The 26,832-nt window shown below is 34.2% G+C and overlaps 1 protein-coding gene across 1 annotated transcript in view; it reads right to left on the bottom strand.

Moving 5' to 3' along the window:
* Nucleotides 1–601: 601 nt before the first annotated feature.
* The window catches only part of LOC145663691 (THAP domain-containing protein 5-like), a 42,771-nt gene continuing 16,540 nt past the window's right edge, over nucleotides 602–26,832 (bottom strand). Inside the window, exons 3-6 of the mRNA XM_081729790.1 lie at nucleotides 19,924–20,288; nucleotides 11,369–11,471; nucleotides 6,076–6,362; nucleotides 602–1,093 (exon numbers count right to left, since the gene is read on the bottom strand). Coding sequence (XP_081585916.1) covers nucleotides 20,005–20,288 — 284 coding nt within the window. The 3' untranslated portion in view covers nucleotides 602–1,093; nucleotides 6,076–6,362; nucleotides 11,369–11,471; nucleotides 19,924–20,004. The remainder of the gene's footprint in view (nucleotides 1,094–6,075; nucleotides 6,363–11,368; nucleotides 11,472–19,923; nucleotides 20,289–26,832) is intronic.

The following is a 26,832-nucleotide window of genomic DNA, read 5'->3' as shown; positions in this document are numbered from 1 at the left end:
TCCAATTATAAGACATTCTTCAACGACTGGACTGATAAGACCAGATCTATAACAATCACAATCAGATAAAGAGGCGCAACAATATCCTGCAGCAAAGGGGTAGATGAGGAGGGAACTTTTCTTATTTTAGTTTGTATTTCAGTTTGTGGAAGAAGGACAGACTTTAACCTACCAGAAGCTTGCATTCCTTGAGCATTATATTCATTAAATACGTAATTCTAATTAAATTGGGTCTTATTTTTACGTTTTTTTATTTTTATTATATTTTTAAACACATTTTTAGGTCTTTTTATAGGTCATTTCTAGGCAATTTTTAGGTCTTCAACTTCCGAGCCCTGGTGATAATACTCAAATATAGTAGTAGTAGTAATTTTTGTTACTGTTGTATAATCAATGGTTATAATTTGTTTTAGATAATTTGTTACTACAAGTATTTAAAACTCAACAAACGAACATTTAATACCTGTACTACGAAATAGTCGTAAGTTGGACAAATATATATATATATATATATATATATATATATATATATATATATATATATATACCGTAATATTATAGGAATATTCACAGAAATCATAAAAACTCATTAATATGAAGTCCATAAGTATATAGGTTTTATTATTGAAACTATTTACAAATAACACTTTAAATAATCGAAACAAAAGATACAAAAAGTATACATAGTTTACGAAACTAATTTACAGAATAAAAAATACATCCATTGTAAAAAAAAAATGTTTACAACTATGAAGACTTCAAGTTTCGTAGTCAAGTCGTAAAATTAAGATTATTTCAAGCCTCTCAATATATTCTTCGTCATTACGATCTTCCTCTTCTTCTTCTATGGGAGTCCTAAAATGGTCTGATGTTCTCTATTAATAGTTTTTATCAAATCTTGAAAGTCGTTTAGGATTAATGTTAAGAATTCATGATTCACATATCTGTGTGTATATACTGGTATTATTTATATAAATTGTTGACCGTACTAGCTGCGAGGTATGCCATAGAGAGTTTTCTAATCGTTCTTGATTTTAAGGCTTTCACTTCATTTACAATAATCATGCTTCGTTCACATCTCTCACTCATCGTTCTGAAAAAATAATAATAATAATAATAATAATAATAATAAAATAAAAATAAATTTCAATTCCAATTAAACAGAATTTAAAGAGCTTTTCTACAGGTATACAGAAAAGTGCTAATTTTCCATAAGATATGAACGTTTACATAAGAACAAAATGCGCTCACGTCTCGTGACAGTATAAAATTCGATTTAAGATCATTGAAGTTCCTGCTAAAACATCTTATTTGTAATGTGGTTTTTAGCTTCCGTTTATTCTAATGAAACCTTTCCATAAACGGTTTTCACATTACGAAATCCGATCTTTTAAATACACGTAATATACAACTTTCAGTTTATCCAGTGGTAAAGCATTCAGCACCACAGTGTGTGTTTGTTGAGGGTGTCCATGGTTCAATCCCAGCGTGCGTGGGTTTTCTCAATTTCTAATTTGATCATCTCTGATGAGATTTATTCATTAATAATTAATCATGGATCTTATCCGTGCAACGTTAGTTAGTTACATTAAACTTCTAAGAATTCTGTGCTCATGCACCCAAGTTTTCTAATTAAAGCTAAAGTCTTTGACAATGATCAGTTATAGTTTAATACTTTAACCCTTCTGTGGTCCTTTAGGTCTGCACACACTCCCGTCCATGGGATCTATTTGACTCCAATTATTAGTTAACATCGAAAAAGATTACGAAAGTATAAAGGATAGGCCGTATTTTTAATAGTCTAATCCAGGAGTGTAGCCAGCAGGTTTGTGTAGGGGGGCCCGTCGTTTTTGAGGGGGGAGCCAGCTACAATGTACAAAGCCAAGAAAAAAGTGTTGCTGCTAGTGTTTTTGAGGCCTGAAAGAAAGAAAAATTTTGGTTTCCTTCTGAAAGACTAAAACACTATTTTAGCTTCTTCTTCTTCTTCTTTTTCTTCAGCTTCTTCTTCTTCTTCTTCTTCTTCTTATTATTATTATTATTAATGTTATTATTATTATTATCCATAAATTATATTCAAGATAGTTTTTATTATGCTTAATCAAGAACTACTGCCCGGGACCAAACGCTATACTTTTGTGCATAACTATAAAGGTAACCAAGAAAGTTCTGCCCCTTTTCGTGGAGGTCTGTGTTCAATTGGACCTCACACTGAGAGTTGAATGCGAGTGGAGATAAGGCGAACGTCAGTTGTTGGTGTGGGTATATCCAACATACTACCTGGTTGTGGCAATTCAGACACACCGTGAACTTGGTTAAAGACAGAGGGAACATGGGACATCCACAGAGCGTCATAAGAGCATGTATGCTGAACGAGTTCAAATGGAGGTCAAACGCCGCTGTAGGGGGACAGACGATATGCCAGGCCTTTGGTGAGGGTGTCATAATGACGCGGACATTGCAGCGATGGTTTAACAAGTTTAAGGACGATGACCAAACACCCGAAAACATCACGTGCCAGAAGACCAACACATGAACAAAGAGGAACTGGAACTACAATTCAGTGTGTGGAGAAACCATTCGGCAGCACATCCATCAACTTGTGAAGCACTACAAGTTGGGTCGATGGGTCTCTCATATTTTGACTCCGGGCCAGAAGGCAACGCGGCAGTCGCATGTGTTTATTTACTGTTTCGGAGCCATTTCTGGACAGGGCGTTGACATGTGATAAAAAGTGGGTCCTATACGAAGCTCCACGGTGCCGTCATCATTGGTTAGCATCCCATGAACCGATTTCAAAACAGCCGAAACCAGCACTGTACCAGAAGAAGGTCCTTATGTGTGTTTGGTGCACCGTGCATCGGGAACTGCTACCAGCTGGTCAGAGTATTAATGCAACTGTGTAGTGTCAGCAGTTGAGCTGTGCTCAACAAAAACTCAAACCTCTGGAGCCATCACTTCTGAATTGCAAATGGGTTCTCGTTTACGGGACAACGCTAAGTCCCACGTGGCTAGGATGACTCAGGACAACATTTTCCGCCTTGGATGGGAAACAATATTGCAACCACTATATTCCCCGGGTATTGCACCGTCCGATTATCACCTGTTCCATTCCTTGGGCAATCACCTTAGAGGACGCCAATTCAAATCCCCAGTAAAAGTCCAAAATGCACCTGATACTTTCTTCGTTTCACGGTCCACCAAGTTCTACCGCGATGAATTGCATGGCCTTCCAGAACGTTTTCAGAAGGTCGTCGATGCTGATGGGGACTATTTTTGATCTTCCAGGTTAGGTGACATATCGATGTTCGAAGGTGGTGGGTGAAAAAGCAAGAAAACTTTTCTTGGTTACCTTTATATTTAAATTTAAGACCTTGTATACAGAATCTATCTACACAAGATTGCTTTTCTTTGAAATTTCACTTAATTTCTTTATGGTTTCCTGACAAAAATATTTATTTATTATTCGTGACTTAAAAAAAAAAAATTATTACACTGAGTAGAAATAAAAGAGAGCGAATGAAATCCAAATTGAAAATGGTTTCTCACCAAATTTTCAATCCTCTGTATCTTTTAAAACACTTGTTAAAGCATATAAAATATACTGTACTTACAAATCAGTTTAGTACCTTTGTTTTATGGCTGTATTTGTAGTACTTTGTTAAAACATTTGTCTTCAAACTATCAAATATAAATCGCAGTAAATTGTGTAATCTGCTGTCACAAAAAAGTATCCTATTTTTTGATCGGTATAAGGAAGAGATAATATACTATTTTTCGATTGGTATGAAAAAACAATATTTCTCCATACTATTTTGTCAATAAACTTTGTTACTTTTAAATGAATGAAGCGAGATAATTTTACTATGATGTTTAAAAAGCTGGTCATTTGGTGGGGCTTGGCCCCGATGGGTCCCCCCCCTGGTCTAATCCCTTTTAAATTATTTTAATATATTATTATTATTATTAAATTATCTAAATGTTTGAAAAGCAATCGACAGCTCCATTTAATGTTATACCACAATGCGACCAGTAAAAAAGCTGTTGCAGGTTATGTTTTGTTCAGTTCCACGTACAAGCTTCCTCAACCTCAAAACAACATTGCGGGCCTGATTTACGTCTCTCTGGTCATCTTTCCCACATATACACCTTCCTATTCAGAATATAAGCATTCAGCAACTATCGTAGAAGTCGTATTCTGATCCTGTATTTTCCCATGGGCTTCATTAACATGAATTGCTGGAATGAGCATCGCTCTCTGAACTAATGAATTCCTCACCTACTGTAAAATCTGTATGGAACGGAACATTTTCATGCTTTATCAATATACATTTCTCAGACATCACGAAAAGCAGTCAGTTTGTCAACCTTTCTCCTCATTGGCCTGTTTGCCTGGTTATCGAATCTCAAGAATCTGCTGAGTTTCTTGAATTACTTGAGCGATTTTGTCGCACGGAAAATCGGATGTCCATCTTCTCTACTCCAGAGTTCTTACAAGGCCTCATCACTAGAGCAATAAATATCTTCACGGAACAGCACTCCAATGTTCGTTTTCATTTCCTTATATGCAATATTTGTCCATTCCTTTTTTTTTCTCTCTCTCTCTCTTTGTTTGATAAGAGAGAAACTGAAGCATTTCGTTTGTGAAACGTAATTAGAAAGCAGACAGCTTAGTATCATGCATTCGCTAGAAAGCAAAACGAACTAGTCCAGGACAAAATGATGCTTTGTCTTTTCTTGAGATGACAGCTCAATTTTCCACTCGATTCCATCCTTGCTACTACACTGATTTCCATTATTCTCATTAGTGCAATAATCACCTTCTTCTGAATATGTAACATTGAATTTCGACCCTGTTCTTATTCTTCTCACTGAATGAAATCTGCATATAAGGTTAGGTAGACCCCCAAAATCTGATATATTATCTTTTCATTTAAAAACTTTATTTACAATAATTAATTTCTCATTTATGGAACATATATTGTATTAAACTAAGGTAAAAAACACTAAAATAATCAATGAACGAACATATTCCAAAAATAAATTACTTATGGAAGTTATATTCAGTGGGGTGATATTGACCTCAAGGCCACAGGAGGGTTAACCTTAAAATCCATTTTCTACAAATATTTTCGGTTTCCCAATTAATTAATAATTTATCCCTCTCTGTTCGGGACACTTCAAGTCTTTTCATCACTATTCGTTACAATAATAATAATAATAATAATAATAATAATAATAATAATAATAATAATCTGTTATACACTGTTTGTAACAAATATTACGTACTCTAGAACTGCATACAAACAGTGTATCTAATAATAATAATATGACAGAGTTACATATCTTGTTTGTTTGTTAACAAACACTTTTCGAGTATAAACTCAAAGTTTATTTATGTATACTGCATATATTAATACTTTAAATATAAAGAAACCAAATGTAGATATATATTTAAACATCTTTTTCAAGCTGGACATAAGCAATATTTCAAGACGTTCATTAGAGTCGATCAATTCCCTTTTTTATTTTCATTAAATTTAACTATTGTCTACAGTAATGCAAGCTGTTTCTCTTTCCTTTTCCATCGTATATTAACAATGCGATAAAAATTCATCCATTGACAAGTCTTGTTTTCAGTGTTAATTCCTCTGAAACAGTTCAATATTTCGTACTAACAACAACAACAACAACAACAACAACAACAAAAAAAAAAAAAAAAAAATACCAGCACCATTATTATCTTCACTGCTTCTTCTTTCGTGCCCACTACTCAGTGTTTAAAAGAAAATGTGTGACAAAATCATCAATTTTTCCCCCCTCTGACAAAATACCATTTTTTTCCCTCTGACAAAATACTATCTCACTCGAAATTCGAAAAACCTGTCCCTGACCGGCCCTCTTCTTTCACCTCTGTTATAACATTTCCTTCCCTTTTCCAACCACATACATTCTAATATTAGGTTTGCTTTATAGAATATATATTCGTCCGCAAGAAATTAATTTTCTAAAGATTTCTGTCGTTTAAATATGTACAAATACAAGAAACAAAAAGAGAAAAAAATGCAGCTATATTACCTTGTTTTAATCTGCAATTTTCGCTTCTAGCGTTTTAACACGCTCCAGACAGGCGACTACATTTTTGTTTTATTGAGAGACTCTTCTTTTTTCCCCTCCTGCTTTAATTGTTTTACATCTCCACTTCTTCTCACTGTATTTACGTTTCCTTCTAGGTATCATTTCCATCTTCTCTTTGTCCTGTTTTTCGTCTTCCTTACATTTCTCTGCAGTTATTCGTCTAATGTGTCTACTTCATGTATCCATGGAACTGGGTTTTGTGAAGTATATAGATCATCCATATTAATCTGTAATAACAGTAAGTACCAAATCAGTGAAACAATAATTCGTTGTATTATACAACAACACTATTTCTCATGTTCGGTACAATTTTACATTTACTTTGTAAACAATTCAAACTCACATATTACGGGTTCTTTATTCGATCTCCTTTGTAGTAAATGTGTATTTTTTTCCTACTTCTGTTTGTAATGTATAATCTTGCCGGCCGGGACAATCCTTTTTCCATCCGTACGAATTCTTAATTACATTTGAACATTCTACTATTTGTTCCTACATACGTCCATCACAATAATAAAATATTTCATTAAACTTACAATTGTCCCTCTTATACGTACAATTGTGAAAATCATATTTTTAGACAATTTTATGGTTTCTACAAATGTTAAAAAACAGCTATCTACAATTGCTCAGCACGTTACCAAGTAACTTCAAAAATTCTTTTAACAATGACATGTTCCCAGTGTACAATCAATTTCCATAAAAACGAATAATCATACCTATTCCTCCTATTAGCTTAGTGACTAGCACAGCACATGGTTTCGTGCACGTAATACTGAGATCGATTCGCAGCGACGGTCCGAGTTTCATTTCTGGTGGAGGTTCATGTGGTTGTAATCCCATCTTAGTATGTAGGTTCACGTCTCATACGCCATCATTCCTCAAACGAGATAACCTCGATATAAAGAGGTAAGTAGTTGAGTAAGTAGTATAACCTCGAGATAACAAACGAGATAAGTATTATGAGTAGTATGATAAGGTAAGTATTATGAAGATGATGATGATGATGATAATAATAAAGCCTTTTTGTAACAAAATGATGAGGTGAGTACATTGAACTCAACTTGTTTTTCCTGACTATTTTGAATTTTAGGCATGTTTTTACGTAATAAACTTTCTACATGCATCAAAGATGCTTGTTTATTCTGCGATGATAGTAAACAAAGGGATCATATATTGATCATGGCATCTATAGTGTTTATAGTAAACTACTAAAATTGATGTATTTTCCGAGATGTGTCCAATGGACTCACCCTATCATTTTAAGGGTTAATAATAATAATCGTCGTTCGTTGTAGTTACCCTCTACCTGTTTTCCATAAGATATTATAATTTATGTCGCACTCACTTCAGTCTTCCGACAGTTGTATCCTAACAATACTATACAATATATCTTTTTAGATTTCGGTTAATAAACAAATAAAACATTGATTTATCGCAATTCTTTCACAACAGGGAGTGTGTGTATAACATAAATCAATATTGGGTTGTATAGATCTCTCACAAAATACATGATAATATCTCGGTGTTTACCGATTATACGGGTCCATACCTACATTATAGTTTTCATACTATACAATCTGGACTACAGTCTCTATATACATACTATAGTCTCTAGTGTCCATACACCCTTATACACGAATAAAAAAAAATGATGAAAATATAAATCTATTATTATAAAGTGAAATGTTTTACTCTATGTGTAACACTTCTAATACTTTAAAACTGTGTTAATAGATATCCGTACCTGCACTATGATTTCACAATTTATAAACGCTTTAATAGTTTCAAGAAGCTATTTTATCAAAATTACCACATAATAGCTATCGCTCTCATATGTATATAATGTTCCAATTTGCAATTATTCCTGTTGTAACATCCCAGTTGGATGTTCCAATCTGGAATATACATGGAGCATTTGGAATATTTCGAAAAAAAAATCCAACTGCTGAGAAAAAAGAAGTGGGTAATGTCAAGCATGGCGCATGAGAATATGCTCATGTAATAGATATTGATTACGCAGTTGATTTTATATCTTCATATTAGCATTTTTTAATTATTATTTGTCATTTCAATATTTTGTTTGTAGAGGAAAGGTAGTGTAGGATTTGTTGTAATAGTTTATTATTTCATACAGTTTGTAGTAAGGAAATTCGTTTCAAGGATGGTACTTTTTTTTATTATTATTTTATTTGCTAGGGTTTTCGAAATGACTAAGAGGGAAGTAGGAAATGGATTGAACTAGGTAATAACCGAATTTATTTTAATCTTCAAAATTTCTTGTTCGGTCATATTTAACATTTTACGTTCTTCGGAAACATATTTCTTTTCTAATCCAGGTATCCAATAATCAATTAGACTCTAGAGGGAGAAAAAAAAAGGTGTAGATTTAATTGGTTTTCAATTACGTCATCATGAAAACAATTCTATGATTCGCTTTTAATTACCCATAGTTCTGTTGTAAGAGGCTTCTAGACGCTTGTATGGCGGGATGCTGTATCATAGGAGGGACCCGTATTGAATGGTTCCTGGGAAACTTTCAAGAAAACAATGCAATCAGTGATTCAACCCTCAAGATAACTAAAATTATGCTTTCAAGATGTTAGGGGAATGTCTACATTTGAATGTAAACTGATTTGTCAGTGAGGGTTGTATAAAACAGTTCTGTCATCTGTTTGAACGTGGTGTTCGAGGTTCACGGCTTGGCGGATTCATGTTAATGTGGACAGTTGGAACAATCGCTATTGTTCATGATAACCTTGGAGTTTCTTTTGGAGAGGTAAAGAGTGGTAGACTACATCCAGATAAAACATGGCTTTTGAACAGTTCAGTTGGACTTGTTATTTATCTTGTAGCAACGAAGTAACCAGGAGGCTGGATTACTGTTTTCTTGGAGTGATGAAGTGTCAGTATCCTAGTTATTCCAACTAGGACAGCAAGTAAGTCTCATTTAGATTAATACGTGTCTTGTGAACTACGGAAACCTTCGTCAGTGGAAACTACAAGAATTAGTGGATTGTTTATGTGTTTTTTTTTTTTTTTTTTTTACGGAATCTTCAAAAGTAATAACCTTAACTAACTAAAATTTCGTATGTGCAAGAATCATAATGGCAATGATGGTGTAGTAAGCTAAAGTTCCCTCGGATACCTTCGATGATATATTCCACATGTAGTTCGGAAGTATACCTTTTGGGGTTAGGGGGAAATTTGTATCATAACTTCAAAATGTGATCATAGTTTGGCTATATTGATATAGATAGTCTTAATTCGGAAATAAGAACCTTCCAAATTAATATCTTAAATAATTGGCTCTTAAAATAACCGTTGACATTATTTTGTGGTATGATGTTTCGATATTTCAATATAAAGTAAAGAAAGAAATCAGAATCTTGTACAACAATGAAATTGGGTACTAGAAATTAACGAGGTTCGATCGTCATTTGTCTGCTTCCGTCTTCAGTATGAGCTTTCGCTATATAGTATTCATTTGTTTATGATGACATTTTCTTGAATTAAAAGAAAACAGTTTTGTTTACACTGATGGATTATTTGGAATGTTGATCAAAGAGTTCGTCGGAGGAATTCATACTTCATATTAGTTCCTATTGAAAGAAGGGTAAGTAAATTATTAAGTAGAACAAATATTTTCTCTCTGCCCGATATGAAGGATGTAACAGTTGCGTTGTATGTTTATGTGCTATTTGATCGTGTTGTTTGTGCTCGAGGCGCATATATATATATTTAATACGGGGTATATTTGGGAGAAGCGCTTGAGAACAGGGAATCTAGATTAAAATTTTGTGCATAATATTTACATTGAAGGTCAGTGCCTGTAATATTTTTTTCGTGTGTATCTTATATGTGTATTTAGAATAGGTCTTGTAGTAGTAGGTTAGATTAGGTACAGGTATTGAATAAAATAAATATTGTGTCCCTTGATATTGTTGAATAAAACGTAAGAATGCGGAAAGGGGCAGAAAGTAGCACTGACGTTTACCCTGATTCTCTATAAGCCAAGTAACCCATACTGTATAGAGCTGTTCCGAGAGCGTAGTATGCGATCCACAGGTTGTACAATGCAGAGCAGAGGTACTTAATGTTTTAAATTCTTAATGTGCATTTTACAAGCTTTGAATTCCTTCTACATTATTGTCAAGAAAATATGTAAACAAGTTCAGAATTATTTCGAAAGGAGGACATTCCAAATTAAATTCTGTTTTATTTGAAGTACATGAAACTATTTGGATAAACCTGTTTTGGAAGTTGAAAAAAAATGTAACGTTACTGTGTATATTATTATTATTATTATTTGGAGTTTATAATAAATAATTCAGTGGAAGAAACTTTTCATTTCACAAGCAGAACTGTATTCGTATTGCTAGGTAGAGATTTGCTGGTATTTTAATATATTTTCATTAAGAAGCGGAAGCTAGTGCAAGGGTTATTTCGAATGTAAACAAACCTCATATTTGCGTTGTATGAGAATGAAACCGTGCTTGGAAAAACAGTTTGTGGAATCTTCTTCATGTTAGACAACTTTTGGCTTCAAAATCAATATTTTATTGAATAATTAATTTTATTTTCGAGCTTACTTTTTTTTTTTCTTTCTTCCTGTGAGCGCTTGCTTAATCTGGAAAGTTGAAGTACTCGCGTTTTGTATCCATGCCTGGCAATTGATTGGGTTCTCAAATCACAGTCAAAGGTCGGAGGTATGCATACGAGCCGTGAGAGTCAACGACCAAGATTAAGTCAAGGCTTTGTCCCAAGTTCGAATCCAGGCTTGTATTTGAGTCTTCCATTCCATATTGCACTGAAGTAGCATACACACGAAGGGCTTGTTCTCTGAACGGGTGTAGGCCTAACCTAGTACAGAGGACTGACCCCTTCGGGTAACTGCTCGTCCATGGTAATGTGGAAAGGTGACATCATCATCCTTATTATCATCAAGTTGCGCAATACAGTAAACAAGTAGTAGTAGTAGTAACAAAAGTCAGAGCATAGACAGCCCATAGAGAGTAGTTCGTAATTCACTCGTTTACAAACGAGTGTCGATCTAAAAAGCTAATTATTAATAAGAACTCAATCAATCATTAATTATTTTTTTTATTTATTGTTCTTTTTATGAAAGTTAAACTGTTATTAGCTCTTCCCAATAATAACCGAAAATAATAATAATAGTTCGTAATTCATTATCCATTCCCAAGTATACTTAAACAAAATATTTGGTACTCACATTTCTCTCAACGATAGCACTCTGTTGATTTCTTAGTGCTGCCCTTAATCGTTTCTTTGTCGCCAAGACAAGGATAGTCTTCTCAAGGTTGTTTCTGCTTTTCCTGCAATGACAATTATCTACATCAATTGACAATTCTACACTTTTTTCCCCTCAATATTCTAATTAAAAGTGTTCTCATCTATCGTTAGAAGATACAAATTTTGATTCCTGTTGTGCTTTCCAACGTTACGTTACAATTTTCACCTGTTTCCCTATACATTTTTTTCTTCCTTCACACGCAAACTCGTAAACATGAACAAACAAACTGAATTCCAATTTCTCTAATATTTCTTTTACAAACAAATATTTATTCGTTAAATACAACTTTCTATACGTATCATCTTTAAACACTTCTGGACGATATATGTCACATTTTTCTTCTAACACATGTTTTATAATCTTGTAGATTCCAAAGTATTGTTTTAATAAATAGAAAAACCGAGAATACAAAACATATTTAAGAATCAGTAGATTCTAATAAACTGATTTCATGAAACAGAACAATATCATTACAAGCACTACTATATTATATATATATATATATATATATATATATATATATATATATATATATATATATATATATATATATATATATATATATAATCTTTCTCTATTTCACAGATGAATATGTTAAGTAAACAGGTGTGGGAGCGTCTAATGACACTGAAGAAAGCTACCTTGAAGACTGATCATGTAAAAGACTTTATAGACTAATTAATTTCTGATAAGATACTTCACAAATTAACTCTCAGCCATTCAGAATTTTAAAAATGAAACAAGTTTTTGAATTTTATTAAAATGATTTACCGCTAACAAGATACGAGTTAAGACCAGAAACAAAAGAAATACATTTGCATATTTTCCAATGTTTGACAAATAATTAAATGTTGTTTATCATTTTTAAACATTTTGTACAGAAAGTTGAATGATAACTCAATTGCACAGTCTTCAGCTACACAAAACTTTTATTTCTGGTCCTAGATGGGAACTGAATTTTCTCATATATATGTATTTACACTATATGTAATTAGAAACACATCTCTGAAACATAATATAAATACATCATCTGTAATTAGACACACATCTCAGAAACGTAAAAAAAATAAAACAGAAAAAGCATTTTCATTTGAGGAAATTTCATTTTCTTTTTTATTTGTATTGAAATTTCTTTTTCATTTGCATTACAGAACAATGTCATGAGAGTATATATCTCTTCTTTTCAACAGTTTTTTGAAAAGCCTGTGCTTTTAGTAGTCGTGTCTTTGTGCTTTTAGTAGTCCTTTTCTTTCAAAGATACTTTGTACCTCCATCAAGTCTCCCTTTTCAAGAGCCTTCGAAGTTGATTTGTGGCTTCACCAAGCAGAGAATCTGCAAGGTTTTATGTGTCACTGTACTTCCTTCTCTTTTCATTAAGCTTACTTTCTATCTCTTCTATATTCTTCTTAGCACTTTTAGCATTTCCCAAATCTCGTCTGCTTTTCTCAACTTCAATTCCTCTTCAATACTTTCTTACTGCGCTAGTCGCTGTTCCTCCAGAAACTGTTGGTAATGCTTGTAAGCACTATAACCCGAGGAAGTCATTTTCTTAGAAATTGGAACAAGATGAGGATACAAAACTTCAAAGAATTTATCACCATCAAGAATTTATCATCATAATTTACTGTTTAAGATTCTGCATCTGTCTTTTCCACTGTAAGAACATTTTTTTGATTGAAAATCTTCTTTCTATGTCAGTATTGCCATGAGACAGAGGACAGCTTTTATCACTTTAACGATCAAAGGATTCTTTGGTGAACCATTCTCCCTCTTCAATCTCATGAAAGTGCTCGTTTAATGTGAACAGAACGAGTCTTTGCATTTTGCACCAAAAGTTTACAACCTGAAATATAATGTGATTGTATATTCTTCAAGAATTGTAGAACATCTATTTGTGGTAACTTAGACAGTTCATATTTTGTTTGCTCTGAATTGATAACATTGAAAAGGAAGTAAATTATCAGATTCAAATAACTTGCTATTTGTCAAGTTATATGAAAATTACCTTAATTCACTAGCAACAGTACTTTTAGACACTCTGCCTGCGATAATTATACTGACTTCTAATAACTCTGCACATAAAACATGAATTAATGAAATTTCATTCTGGAAACGATGTGTGAATTTCTAAAAGAATTTGGCAGAAGACAGTGTGAAATGCAGATGAGCTAATGTCTCAGACTTATTAAGTAGATCTACAATTTTCCTCAGATTGCTTGTCCAAAACACCACTTTCTTCATAGATGGTATAGAGCTCCTTCGTGGCTAAGCGGTTAGCGTACGCGCCTTTGGCGTGGGAGACCCGGGTTCGATTCCCAGCGGGAGCTCATGTGGTTCGGATTCCACGTTAATCAGTAGGTTCACGTCTCATATAGCCTCGCTGCTGAACGGGACGTAAAACTCAAAATCAACTCAACTCAACTCATAGATGGTATACACTTCAAGAAGTACCGTCGTACACCAGTCCACTGTTCAAGCAATTTTTCATATATATGATAAACATTTGGTAGTGGTGAGTTTCAGAGACCTGTGCGACGGTAGTTCCTGCTCGTGTTGAATAGTCATGTATTCTTCCTAACGAGAAGGCCATCCACGGAAGTAATGATAAACGCCAATCACTAGTGTCATTACATCTTCTCCAAATGACTGAATATATTTTAGGAAAGGATTGTGGACTATTGAATAGGACATGTGTCAATATCTATCAAACTTTTTTGACCGAGTCCTCATTAAAACTTTTATTTTAACATTGAGGTCATCAGAGCCAATCATCGACATATTGGTCAAGGACGAACTGGCATTGTTGATAGCCTTGTTTATCAAACTATGGAAAGTAAATGCATCAGTTTTCCCAGTGAAGTCTCAAGATATCTTCTAACAATTTGGTCCCTGAGATCTGACGAATATGTAATGGTAACTTGTACCAACTCCTTGTCTCAACATTTGTATTAATCATAAGATATAGTGCATGGCGATGAGCCAAAATCTTCCAACATTTCTTCATAGAAATATATACCAAAAGTATCAGTGGTCAAATAGAGCATTTTTGGTGGCTAATGAAAAAGCCATCACGCAATCATCCTGAGAACATTCTTTCAACTGTATCTTTCATATCTACACACGAGTTGGCTGAATAATTGTTACAAATGCTTTTCTATGTCTATATCAATTCTGGTTCACTTCAAGTACAAAAAAAAAAAAAAAAAAGTCTCGTGGCTTTAACTATGTCTTCACTGCGCTTCAGTACAAGATTGAAACACCAGCACCATCTAGCGGATATAAGAGTCTGTTGAGATTACCGGAGGAAGGAGCGAGCAACCATCTACTCGTCAACATACATTTGACTAAGTAGCATGGTGCATGGAAAACAACACCCATACGCACGGGGCGCGAAGTTAACCGCTGAAATTTGCGAGAAACTAAGCTTCTGCTACAATCCTTGCAGAGGGGGAAGCGCTTTCCGTGATTGTCGCGACATCTCATGAAAACATTTGTACTCACCAGCAGACAACGAGAAATCTGTTCCTTCCTCCACAAAATAAATAATAATTATATGAGTATTTGGCACATTTTATTGTATTAATTAAAATTTGTTTTCTGTAATACCTATTTTGAAATCTGCGAAATACAAAATTAAAATGAAAAATAAATAATAAAAAAGGATAAGAAAACTACCAACTAAACTGTTTATTATACTAAAACTCACTCTCGTATTGTTTCTATACTCCTCTGGGTTTCTTCTTTGATATTGAGTTCCTCCAAAATACTCATAGAACAGCTGGGGGCGGAAGGGTCAAGGGGCGAAATGAAGAAAAAACAACAAACTACAGGAGAGTAATATTTGCGATTGTAAGCTTGTGTTATAACAGCGCGGTGAGGTACTGATTTTTTTTTTTTTTTTTTTTTTTTTTTTTTTTTTTTTTAACTTTGGTTTGTTTTCTCCGTGTAGAAGCAATAATGTTGAATTTAAGTAGGCCTGTTTGTCCTAAAGAAAAGTTATCTTCGAAGTGCATCACAGATTGTGATTGTGATTCACGACAGCCTTGGTAGAGCACTCCTTCTCCTCCCTAAAAAGAATCAAGACTTACTGTCGATCCGTAAAAGGAAGGGAAAGATTTAACTCTTTAGCTTTCATTTCTATCGAAAAACAAATACTGTGTGAAATGAGACAAAATGTACGCTTCGAATTTTATGATCGTGTTATATGAACTTAACAATGGGAGACTCGGGTTCGATTCATGGCAGGAGCTCATGTGGTTCGGATCCCACGTAAGCTGTACGTCTACGTCTCATATAACCTCGCTGCTGAAAGGGACACTAAAGGGACACACATTATATTTAATAACTTAGCATTGAGAATTCTCAAAGCCATGAAATATTCAAATTCATTACCTACTCTTAAGAAGAACATACAAGAAGCATATCACAAGACGAACATGATGAACCACACACACACAAACAACGCTGAGCGGAGCGTTAACTATTACGAGAGAAAACTAAAAGACTATTATGATAGAAGAGAGAATAGACTCAGAAGGGTTCTCAACCACACCTTGAGAGCTTAAGCATCCACCAACCATTCACTGTGCTTTAGAAAGAATAAAAGCTGAAGTGAGAATAAAGCTGACTGTTTTACATGTGGCAGCAAGTACTGAAGCTTTCAGAAGAGTAATGAGTAACAAGCTTCTGCCTTTTACCATTTATTTTAAATCACACGAAAAAGTCACCTTACCTCCTAAAAAAGTAACTTTTAGTTAAAAAAGTGACTCGCTATGAGCCCTGCAGTAAGAAAGTTGTGGCTTGATCCCAATGACAACTGTGTAAAACAATTAAAGCTATTGAATATTTTCAATAAAGAAAAGTTTTCCGATCCATCTTCATGTAGGTTTGGTTTTAATATTTGGTTAGGAGACACATGACCGTACAATATTTGATGCACATTCACATGTATCATGTATCACTTATAGAAATTCAGTTAAGTTTTTTTTTTATTTCGTTTTTTACTAAGCAAAATAATAATTTTCTCCTGGTAACTTAAAAAAAAAATATTTGATTAGCAGAGACTTTACGGAATACATTTCCTCCTTAATTAATAGAACTTCAATGCCAAAAATTCACTACTTCAGAAGGAATAATTTATAAGATTTCTCTTTCGGCGTTCGATCTCAAACATACGATGTATACAAAAAGGAATAATTTTACCAACTAGCATCATTAATTCATTAAAATTAAAAAAAAAAAAAGAAAAAAAAAAGACACTCTTAAGATGAGTCATGCCGTCCGGCAGATAGGTAATAAATATTGTTTGGTCTCAACATGTGATTTACGCACTCTTTCCCTCAACTTACAAAATACTGGATATTCTACATGAAATTTTAATTGATAAAGAACTATTTAAACTTTTGAATGAGATCATCATCTCGAAGTTCTACTTTCCAATTTTTTTTTTTTAAAAAAGGAAGCTAACTTAAGAATTTTATGTATTATGCATTTATATGCAATGTGGAGTAGAAATATGCACTAACCACTCAAACATGCATTATATGCATTATAGAACTTCATTATTTCAGCCACAAGTAATTTATGTGGATATGTATTAACACAACATATCGATATTACATTAGAGAGAGAATGAAAATATGCAAAAATCCGAAGTTTAATATGACATATGTTATGGGTACACCACTTACAATTAATATCGAAGTTACGCATCATATACTTAGCGATGTTTTGTCCTCCTCCTGACATTCTTGCCACTCTGTGATCCACATGTTCTCTATCCGCACATCCAGAGTTTACACCTATCATGATGCTGCATAGCATCCTTCATGCCTCATGCTTTCAAGGGTATTTGCGGTCTCGTCAATTCCTTAGCGGGTTAGTACATTCACTAAGTCCCTAGTGCTCATTCGCTACATTTTTGTCTGGATAATTGTTCGCCTAGGGAGGTTATGCCTCTGTCTGATGACAGGCATACGCCACTAATATCTAACAATCCATATAATTGTACCACGCAGAATAAATGGTCTCTATCCATGAGATTCGTTGTATGTCTACACTCTACAGTCACATCCCTGTGGTTATACAACCACACGTAACATTTAAAACTCTTTCGAAGTCACTTTCTCAGAGACGGTTTAATCTATAAATTTTGCACGCTGATACAGGTTCTTTACGAATAGTAGCCGAAAACTATTGCAAATATTATTACTGATTTCTCCAAGAATATTTAAGCCAGAGCACGGATAAAAATAGTCATGTATAGATGGTGTAGAGCAACAAAGATCATGTCCCTGACGAATAGTGACCGAAAACTGTTCAATACATTAGCACTAATTTCTTGAAGACTAGTTGAGGCAGAATTGCCAAACTTTGAAACTTTGCTCGGTTGATGGTGATCACAATATGCATGGTTGTGCTATGTCTTATTCTTGAGGCACGATAACAAAACTCTTCCATACACTTAGCTCTAGCAAAAGAAACATATTTCGATTCTTTCTGACTGTACTAAACAGGAACGAAACTGTGAACTATATTGACTTAACTTCAGACAGTGATAGCGGTAAGCAGGTTTCGGCCGAACAACTCAATCCTGGATTCCGAATGTGTTTGTTCCTTGTAATATAGAGTTAGTTATAGTAATAAGAGCAAAATCAAGAAAAAAATAAAAAGTAAAGTTAATTTCAGGAAATATGTGTTACTTTTCCAAACAAACTAATATTAAAGAAATTAAATTAAAAATCTATAAGAGTATAATTCTGCTAGTAGTACTGTATGAATGTCAAAGATACTCACTCGCGCTCACAAAAAAGTAAATAGTTTTCAGAAAATATTTATTGCAAGAAAAGATACAAAGAAAAGAAAAAAAAAACGGCTAACTGGCAGAAAACAGCATATTTACCAAAGTCCCTATGAAAATTGAGAATTTTGGCGTTTATTCTTCCAACAGGATCATGTCTATTTCCAAACTTCAAGCCAACAGTTGAGTTTCTACAGGCTGATTATTCCAAACAATTGGTCATCTATTATATTCAACTGATTTGGTTCTATGTGACTTATTTTCTAGCATTAAAAACCGCTCGAGAGAGGGAGAGTTTCATTCAGAAGACAAAACTGTAATTGCAATTATTTCATTTCCAATATAATTTTTTAGGGACGGGGAAGGGTAAGAAAATGGGTGTTGATTTTTGACCAGCGGGATATAACTTTGAAAATTACAGGATGTAAAGGTACTTTTATTTGGTGTCTGCAGTTTTCTTGCAACAAAAATATGAATAATGGATTCACACTCACAAATTTTTGAAATCCTACTCCGAATGGGGGAAGGAGCTTATTGTTTTAGAGAATACAAATCTATTAGTTAAACAAATTCAGTACGGTTAACGAATTAAGTAGAAGCGAAGGAGTGACGCTTTTTTTATTAATCTCCGAGAAACGCCTTTCGAACCGCCGATTCAACGGTACAGTTAGCATCTGAGATGCTTTTGTTTGAGATAATATCAGTTACAATAATTCAATAAGATCAACTGGCAGATACTTTAAGTTGATCATAGGTACGATTCTCGCTCATTTTGATTCGAAACAGTAAAGCCCTTCCTGAGAAATAAAAGTCCACAAGCAAGAAGTTTACAGACGGGCTGACATGATAAAAGACTTTAAAGGCTGGCCGCTGAAGACAATAATAGCACTATGAGAATAACTTCCTATATTCCGAATACAATGGATCTCTAATCAAATATAAAAACTAAACAAAACCAAAAGGAATATACTTAATCTTTTTTTTTTTTTTTTTTTTTTGTTTATTGAAAAAATTCTGTTGATATAGAATTTTATTACTAGATTTAGCAGTACGCAAATGATAAATAGAAAGAGCAAAGTAGTAATAAATAGAGCGAGAGACAACGGAAAGGCAAACGGAGAAACAGAGAAAAGAATCAATGCTCGGCATCAAGGATCATTGACAATTCTACAGCAATTCTTAAAAACTAACAGTCACAATTTTCTAGGCTTCCGACTACCCAAATAGTAGGCATTCAGCGACTGTTTCCGCGTTCACTACATCTGAGAATCAAACGCATAACCAAAGAAATGTACCTTCTTTGGGGGGGAACAATTATAAGAACGAAGGTTTAATTTAATTTAAGATATAAGCTTTCAACGTGCGTGGTATCTAATTCAATTCAGTAATGTGCTTCACGTATCACGCTAAATAATGAACTGTTTCATACAGCTTCGAAGCAGAATCATTATAATCAAATTAATATAACAGAAAGAAGTCCGCATCTTCAAGAAATATACATAGACCAGTACCAAACACAGGCGTTCATTTGTGTATCAATTTCCACCATGCAATCCTAACCTAAATACAACATACATATAATTGTGATTAAGTAGCTTTACAAAAGTGACATTGATAAGGAAAGAATTATATGTTAGAATAAAGGAAGTATTGACAAAATAAAAATAAGAATTACCTTTAAAGTTCAGTTGTACGTAAGTACTTCCTTTATCTTCTTCCAACACAGTAGCAGATGTCTCTTTAATTATATCATTTCCTAATTACTATTAAATGTCAAGGTTTCTTCCGTTACAGGTTCTGATTTTAACGCATGAACTTCTTTTTTGACGTCAGAGGAAGAAATGGTGATTTCACTCTCAGCCTGGTGTTTTTCTTCTAACATTAAGGATATAAATTCCTTATTGGCTGTTGTCGCGGGATATATCCACCCCTTTCCTTCCAGTGGATCTTCATCAGAATGACAATCCTCTTTTTCACAGATATCTTCTTCATACGTAACTTCAGATTTCACGAATACTTCATTTGATATTATGCATCCACCTATCAATACGAAATGCTATTAGCGTCATAGATAAGTATGTACTGTAAGTATCTAACATTATGGGCCCATTTACAACTTTTTAAAATATCTATTGTATTCGCATATACAATTTTATTCAAAAAAACTTGGACGTCCACTTCCTTGTAAACGCAGATATACTTAGAACCATGTGCACATTTTACAGTTTGATTCAATATAAAATTTTTAAATAACCAAAAATGATTTACGTTGATTGTACTTCGTTTATGAACAGAATTCAATGAATTATTAAACTAAAATGACTGGCAAGGATTTTTTTGAACAAGACTGTGTATGCGCAACATTGATTTTACTCTAGTCATATTAGTAGAGTGGCTTTCACATATTCAAAAGAAAATATTTAGTTCAGAAAAAGGAGGGTAAGAAAGAAACCACACATAACCTTATATCAAATTCAAAATTATTATCATCATCGGTATTATGCATGTAAACAAACAGCATGAACTGTTTCGCTGCATATCGCAATCATTCTCAGGATCTCATTTACCTTAGACTAGTGAAAAATACTTGTATACGCAAAATAAAAAAAAACCCGCAAAATCACTAAATTATATAAAACAGTTCTAAAATTTTTTATTGATTTTGTTCATTTATTTAAACGTAGGTATTTTTAGAAAACTAGTTACAAACATTAAGGATAGAAACAAAAAACAATTCCGGGCCAATTCCATTACTATAAACAGCCCAGTAAAAAAAAAAAAAAAAAAAAAAAAAAAAAAAAAAAAAAAAAAAAAAATTCAAGTTTTGAAAATTCGGATATTCGATACCATTTGATTAAGAGTTCATTAGTTTTATGTATGCCTGGTCCGTTAATTAATAATTAAAAAAATACACATAAAGCCTGTTACTTCCTATACGTTGTTGAAGTTCAATTTGCTGTGCGAGGTGCGTACCAAAAGTATCTGCCGTTTACGTATTACTCGGTTATGTTCAGTATTTGGGCGAGACCTTTCTGTCAGTTTGCAACGTATTATCCGTTTACTTTCAGTCTGCCGCAGTCTGGTATCCACCTTTCAAAACGATCTGCGAAGTCATTTCTGGATGTGTTTGAAACACTTTGAAACACTGGTATACGGTACTTTCACGAGAACTTCTGGATTAAAAAAAAAAGTTAGCCCCGCAAACAATCCTTGAGCTTAGATTAATTTCATTTGATTTTAATTAAGCGTCTCTTTCAGCAGCAAGGTTATATGAGACGTGGACTTACAGTTTAACGTGGGATCCAAACCGCATAAACTCCCGCCAGGAATCGGACCTGGGTCTCCCATACCAAAGGTGCGTACGCTAACCGCTTAGCCAAGAGGGAGCTTTCCCTGAGCTTAAAAGAAAAATCACTGGGAGGAAGATCTGGGGAATAGGATGAGTATTAGAGAGGTTTGATGTATTTGTGCTGTGATGATTGTGAATATGTAGGATACTCGATTGAATTGATGCTGCCCTTCAGATACCAGCTACACAGACAAAATAGCATGTGTTCACAATGAAATTCGTTCATAACGATAATCTCTAGAGTTAAAGCAAACAAAAGCTGTCAACTTTATTATGCGGTTGCAAAGTCTTTGAATTCTATCGTGCTGCTACAATATCTCTTAAGCAAAGAATTTAACAGTGTACAAATATATCTAGTCATGTTTTAATCACGTAAAATGAATTATTTGTTACTTAAAAAAAAAAAAAAAAAAAAAAAAACTTTTATCATTTACAGATTAGTCGCGGACATCAGTCAGACAGCGCAGGCTTTAGCGGATTCGTCACTAAACAAACGAAGTGTATGTATTCTATCTCTATTGCAGACTGGAAAGTTGGCTATAAAATTCACTTTTTACAACTGAATTTGATTTAAGCTCAGTATTCCTGAAAAATCGGTGACTTGCATAACCGATCTACATATGTTGTTTATGTTTATATACCATTAGTTCTTATATATTGCGACTTCACTTAAACCCATAATCCATGTTAATGCTCTAGTGTATTCCTAAAATGTACACAGTAGGTGTAACAAATTAAATATAGTTCAGCATTACATATTCATAAATTTCAGTTTATTATAATTGTACTAGCTGAACCTGCGCTGTCTAGTCAGCGCATCGTTCTGTTATAACCATGAATCTCCTTTCCACTGTGCATGTCTCCTTACTCACACAAGTAAAGGATAGGAGACTCACAAAGGAAGTGAATTGCTGTGTATAGATGTTCGAGTGACTTCGTAGCAAATTTGTACAAGTAACACAATATCAAATGAAAATATTTTCCTCCTTAATAAATCCATATCTGTTCGATACGCCTCATTGCGTCTCTTGAAGCCTTTGAAGTTGCCAGCATGCAATCGACTTTGCCATTCAGATTTAAGCAAAGCGCCTGCAATGTCCGTCAATCCGCCATACGTAACGACTCTACTGGTTGCCTAGCACCGTAGTTTCGGCCTGCAACAATGTTAATCTTGTTGGCTCTAAACGGCTCCTAGATGTTGAATAGAACAATAACGACACAGTTTTTGAAAATTTGAGTGAGTATTGGACAATCTACGTAAAATTTGGAATCGACTAGCGAAAAGGCACGTTTCTTGCACGTGTGGTTTTCGAGATCTCATTGTTGAAAGGATTGGGACAAACATATAAAACTAGTATTTTAATATATAGACTAGCAGCTGGTAAATGACTAAGTCTGGTCAGAGTTGCCAACCTCAGAGAACAAAATTATCAATTTTAGTTTTTAAAATTATCGTATATTACAAAAAAATCGTATATTCGTTGTGCACGTGATAAGTGTAGAAACAAGTATAATACTACTAATAATATATAATAAAATTATTTAGCAATCTTCAGTTTCCAACTTCAAATCGGCGTCACTGTCCTCAATTTTTCTTTTTTGATCCTTATTAATACTACTGTACTTTGAACAACAACAATATTTCCATCTCTCCTAAACAAAGTTGAATTTAAAGAATGGATGCAGGGTTGCCTTTTGCCAATTCGCAAATCGTTATCGATTTGTTTGATCGGAAATGATTGTTAAAAACCTTAGTGTGTGTATTTTATTATTATTTAGTGAACATCTGCAATTTATTTGCTCATTCAAAGACTACAAAAACGTGTGCGTTCTAAAATTATCGTACAGTCACCTATTATTATACGGGCATTATCTTTTATATCATTAAGGCTTAAATGACTATATATCTCGATAAATTATCGTATGGTTGGCAAGCCTGGGTGTGGCCCACTGCGACTCATATACTTTGAGATTTTGTACACATTGCAAAAGGCTCAACATTTTAGACTACCTGATATAGTGTTTTAATGAATATGTCATTTTATAAATACAATAGCAATACATTTATTTATAAGCACGCGTAAACTAGTTGTCATAAATGCAGAAATACCACCATTTACAACCTACGTGAGATTTAAGAGATCAATTACGAACCTCGTAAGAATGTGTATTTTTATGTTAGAAAACACGAGAAGAACCGACACATGTTTATTGCTCTAATCGTTAAATAAATTAACAACAATAGTGATAAAACAATAATTACAAAAAAAAAAAAAAAAAAAAAAAAAAAAAAAATGTCGATTTAAGAGCAAAAAATAAAATAAAAAATACAACAATGTTCCTTTATAACCATAGCAGTATTTTATTCATTTATTTTCATTTTCCCTCATTGCTTACACTAACACTTTCTTTCAAATTTTCTTATTTTCTCATCTTCAACAATCCTCTACACATACACCTTAACATTCTTCTACTTCATCATTCTCTATCCCCCTTCTTTTCTGATAATAACAAATTCTTTGGTAAAGTATTGCAGCAAAATCTTTGGGATTCAAAGAAAGAATACAAAAGGGTTTGCGTCGTAAAATAGCAAGGAATTTGTTAGAATTCCCCCACCCTTCATCTCATCATCATCCACTAGCAAGTTACTTGATAAAGTATCACAGCTAAACCTTTGGCATTAAAGGAATTCCAAAGGGTTTGCTAAGTGAAATATCAAGGAATTTGCTAGAATCTGGTTCTCCGGCGTAAGATCGTATGGTGCATATGATCTTACGTCCCTCTCCAGTCAAAAGTAGGCCCTCACAGAGGCAGAGACCTTGACGAGGTTGTGGGGCTTTCAACCAACATCTGCCTGCACCAACCTTTCTACTTTGCTTTGGATGAAAAATAATATCTTGTTCTTTTCTTTGCAGAAGAAGAGAAGTCCATAGATATTTTAAAGATCATTACACGTGGAAGACACACGCAAAATATAGAACAGACCTGTGCTAAATAGAAGGAATATTACCTGCTTGAAAGTTATGGAATAAGAACAACATCGTAAGGTATCTCTGAAGACATCGTGGTAATAAAAATCAGACATCTAAAACTCCAGAAGATTGAAAAATGAATACATTAACAATTTGGGACGACAGTAAAATAGAGGTGCTTGAAAGGCGTTTAGAAGTGTTCAGCTCATTAGTTTGGAGCTATGATGTAGTGCAGCCCTAATCTATGGAATGGTACAACTTAGCCAGTTAGTGGATGGAAACTTAAGTGCTTGAAGAAGACCGACTTATTCATCAATCTGATAGTTGAATTATATTCATGAGTGGTTGATTTTAAGATGTAAAAGGAAAATGTGCTCAAGAATCGATAGTTGTCGAGAGACTGGAGCTTAATCCTCTAATGATACCGTCGACTGCCGTCATTGCAAGTAAAATCAGAGTGGTCTTCAGGTTGCCGCAGAAAGTATTTTGCTCCTTCCTTTCAAAACCAAGAATAGTTGATATAGGAGGGAAATTTGATTCAGCACTACGAAGGAATTCGAAACCAGGAAGGATCATTTTTCCCATTCTAAAGAATAAGGAAAAACATACGTTCTCACTCCAGCAGAAGTGTTGAGTACAAGGAAAAACAAAGAACTTTCATGGAAATCAAAATTCTTACATTCAGCGAATTAATCGTATTAACGAGTTATTTGAGCAGTGATTTTCAAAATTTAACAAAATTCCTCCCCGAGACACAATACATTATAAAGGAAACCAAGAAAATTCTGTGGCTTTATCACCCACCACATTTGAACATCGATATGTCACCTTAAGATGTACCTGAAAGATCAAAAATGGTCCCTACCAGCATCGACGACCTTCTGCCAAGGTTCTGTAAGGCCATGGATTCCATCGTGGTAGAACTTGGTGGGCCGTGAAGCGCAGAAGATATCAAGTGCATTTTGCATCTCTACTAGGGATATGAACTGGCGTTCTCTAAGGTGATTCTCCAAGGAATGGAACAGGTGTTAATCGGACGGTAGTGTCTGAGGAGTATGACGAATGAAATTGTATTTCCCATCCAAGGGATAGAATGGTGTCCCGGACCATGCTAGTCACGTGAGGTTTAGCGCTGTCCTGTAACAGAAGGACCTCTTTGCGGTTCAGAAGTGCTAACTCCAGAATTTTGAGTTTTTCTTGGACACGGCTCAACTGCTTACAGTATACAGTTGCATTGATGCTCTGACCAGCTGGTAGCAGTTCCCGATGCATGATGTCGCGAGCAGTCTACCAAAACCACAGAAGGACCTTCTTCTGGTGCAGTGCTGTTTCGAAACCGGTTCATGGGATGCTAACCAATGATGATGGCGCCGTGGAGCTTCGTACAGGACCCACTTTTCATCACATGTCAGCATCCTGTCCAGAAATGGCTGCTTTCTTAGACGAGACAGCAAAATCTAACTGATCATTCTCCCAGTAGAATCCTTGGAAAGCACCTTACCCAACAAATAAGTAGTTCTCAGCGAATTCCATCAATATGATCTCTTCACTGCAAGATTAAGCTGTTTAAAGTAAATTTTTTGTGTTTTGACACAAAGTGATGGCTTGTCTAACTGACAATTTTTAAAACCAGTTCTTCTTGCAGTCAGTTCCTACTACCTGTATTCTATCATTTCGTCTAGACCACAGTCTTTGAAAACGTCTCCTATATTGATTTTAGCATACAGTATTTTGCTTCCAAACAATACACAGTTTTCTTGAACAGTTCCTTGTAGCCAGAAAACGTTCTATACTATACTAGAGTATTCTATAATATTCTACAATATTTCAAAATGTTCTAATGACTTTCCAAATCTTCTAAGAGTTTATTATTATTATTATTATTATTATTATTATTATTATAATTATTATTTCTTTACTTCTGAAGACACACGGTTCTAAAATTAAACTATACAACTTCTAAAGCTTGAAGCATACTCTTTCCAGCCGTGGCAAAAAAAATTAGATTTGAGAAGGTACTGCTGAGATACCCCCCCCCCCCCTAAGATACCCCAAACTTGTATCTACGAGATTTCTTTTACCAACTTTGCAAGTGCACATCTTTGGATTTAGCTTGATAGTGGGAACTGAATTTAATCCACACAACGGCTAATTTGTGCCATATTCTAAATCAGCGTCAAAAGTTGTTTAAGTGTGCAAAAGGCTAAGTCTTTATTACAACCTTCAAAAACGCTGAATTGCACCTTCGCACGCGGAACGAAGG

This window comes from Thermobia domestica, chromosome 1 (genome assembly GCF_964235325.1).
Source record: "Thermobia domestica chromosome 1, izTheDome1.hap1.1, whole genome shotgun sequence".
NCBI classification, from domain to species: domain Eukaryota; kingdom Metazoa; phylum Arthropoda; class Insecta; order Zygentoma; family Lepismatidae; genus Thermobia; species Thermobia domestica.
The sequence above is the reverse complement of the archived record's forward strand: the minus strand, read 5'-3'. Positions and strand labels throughout refer to the sequence as shown.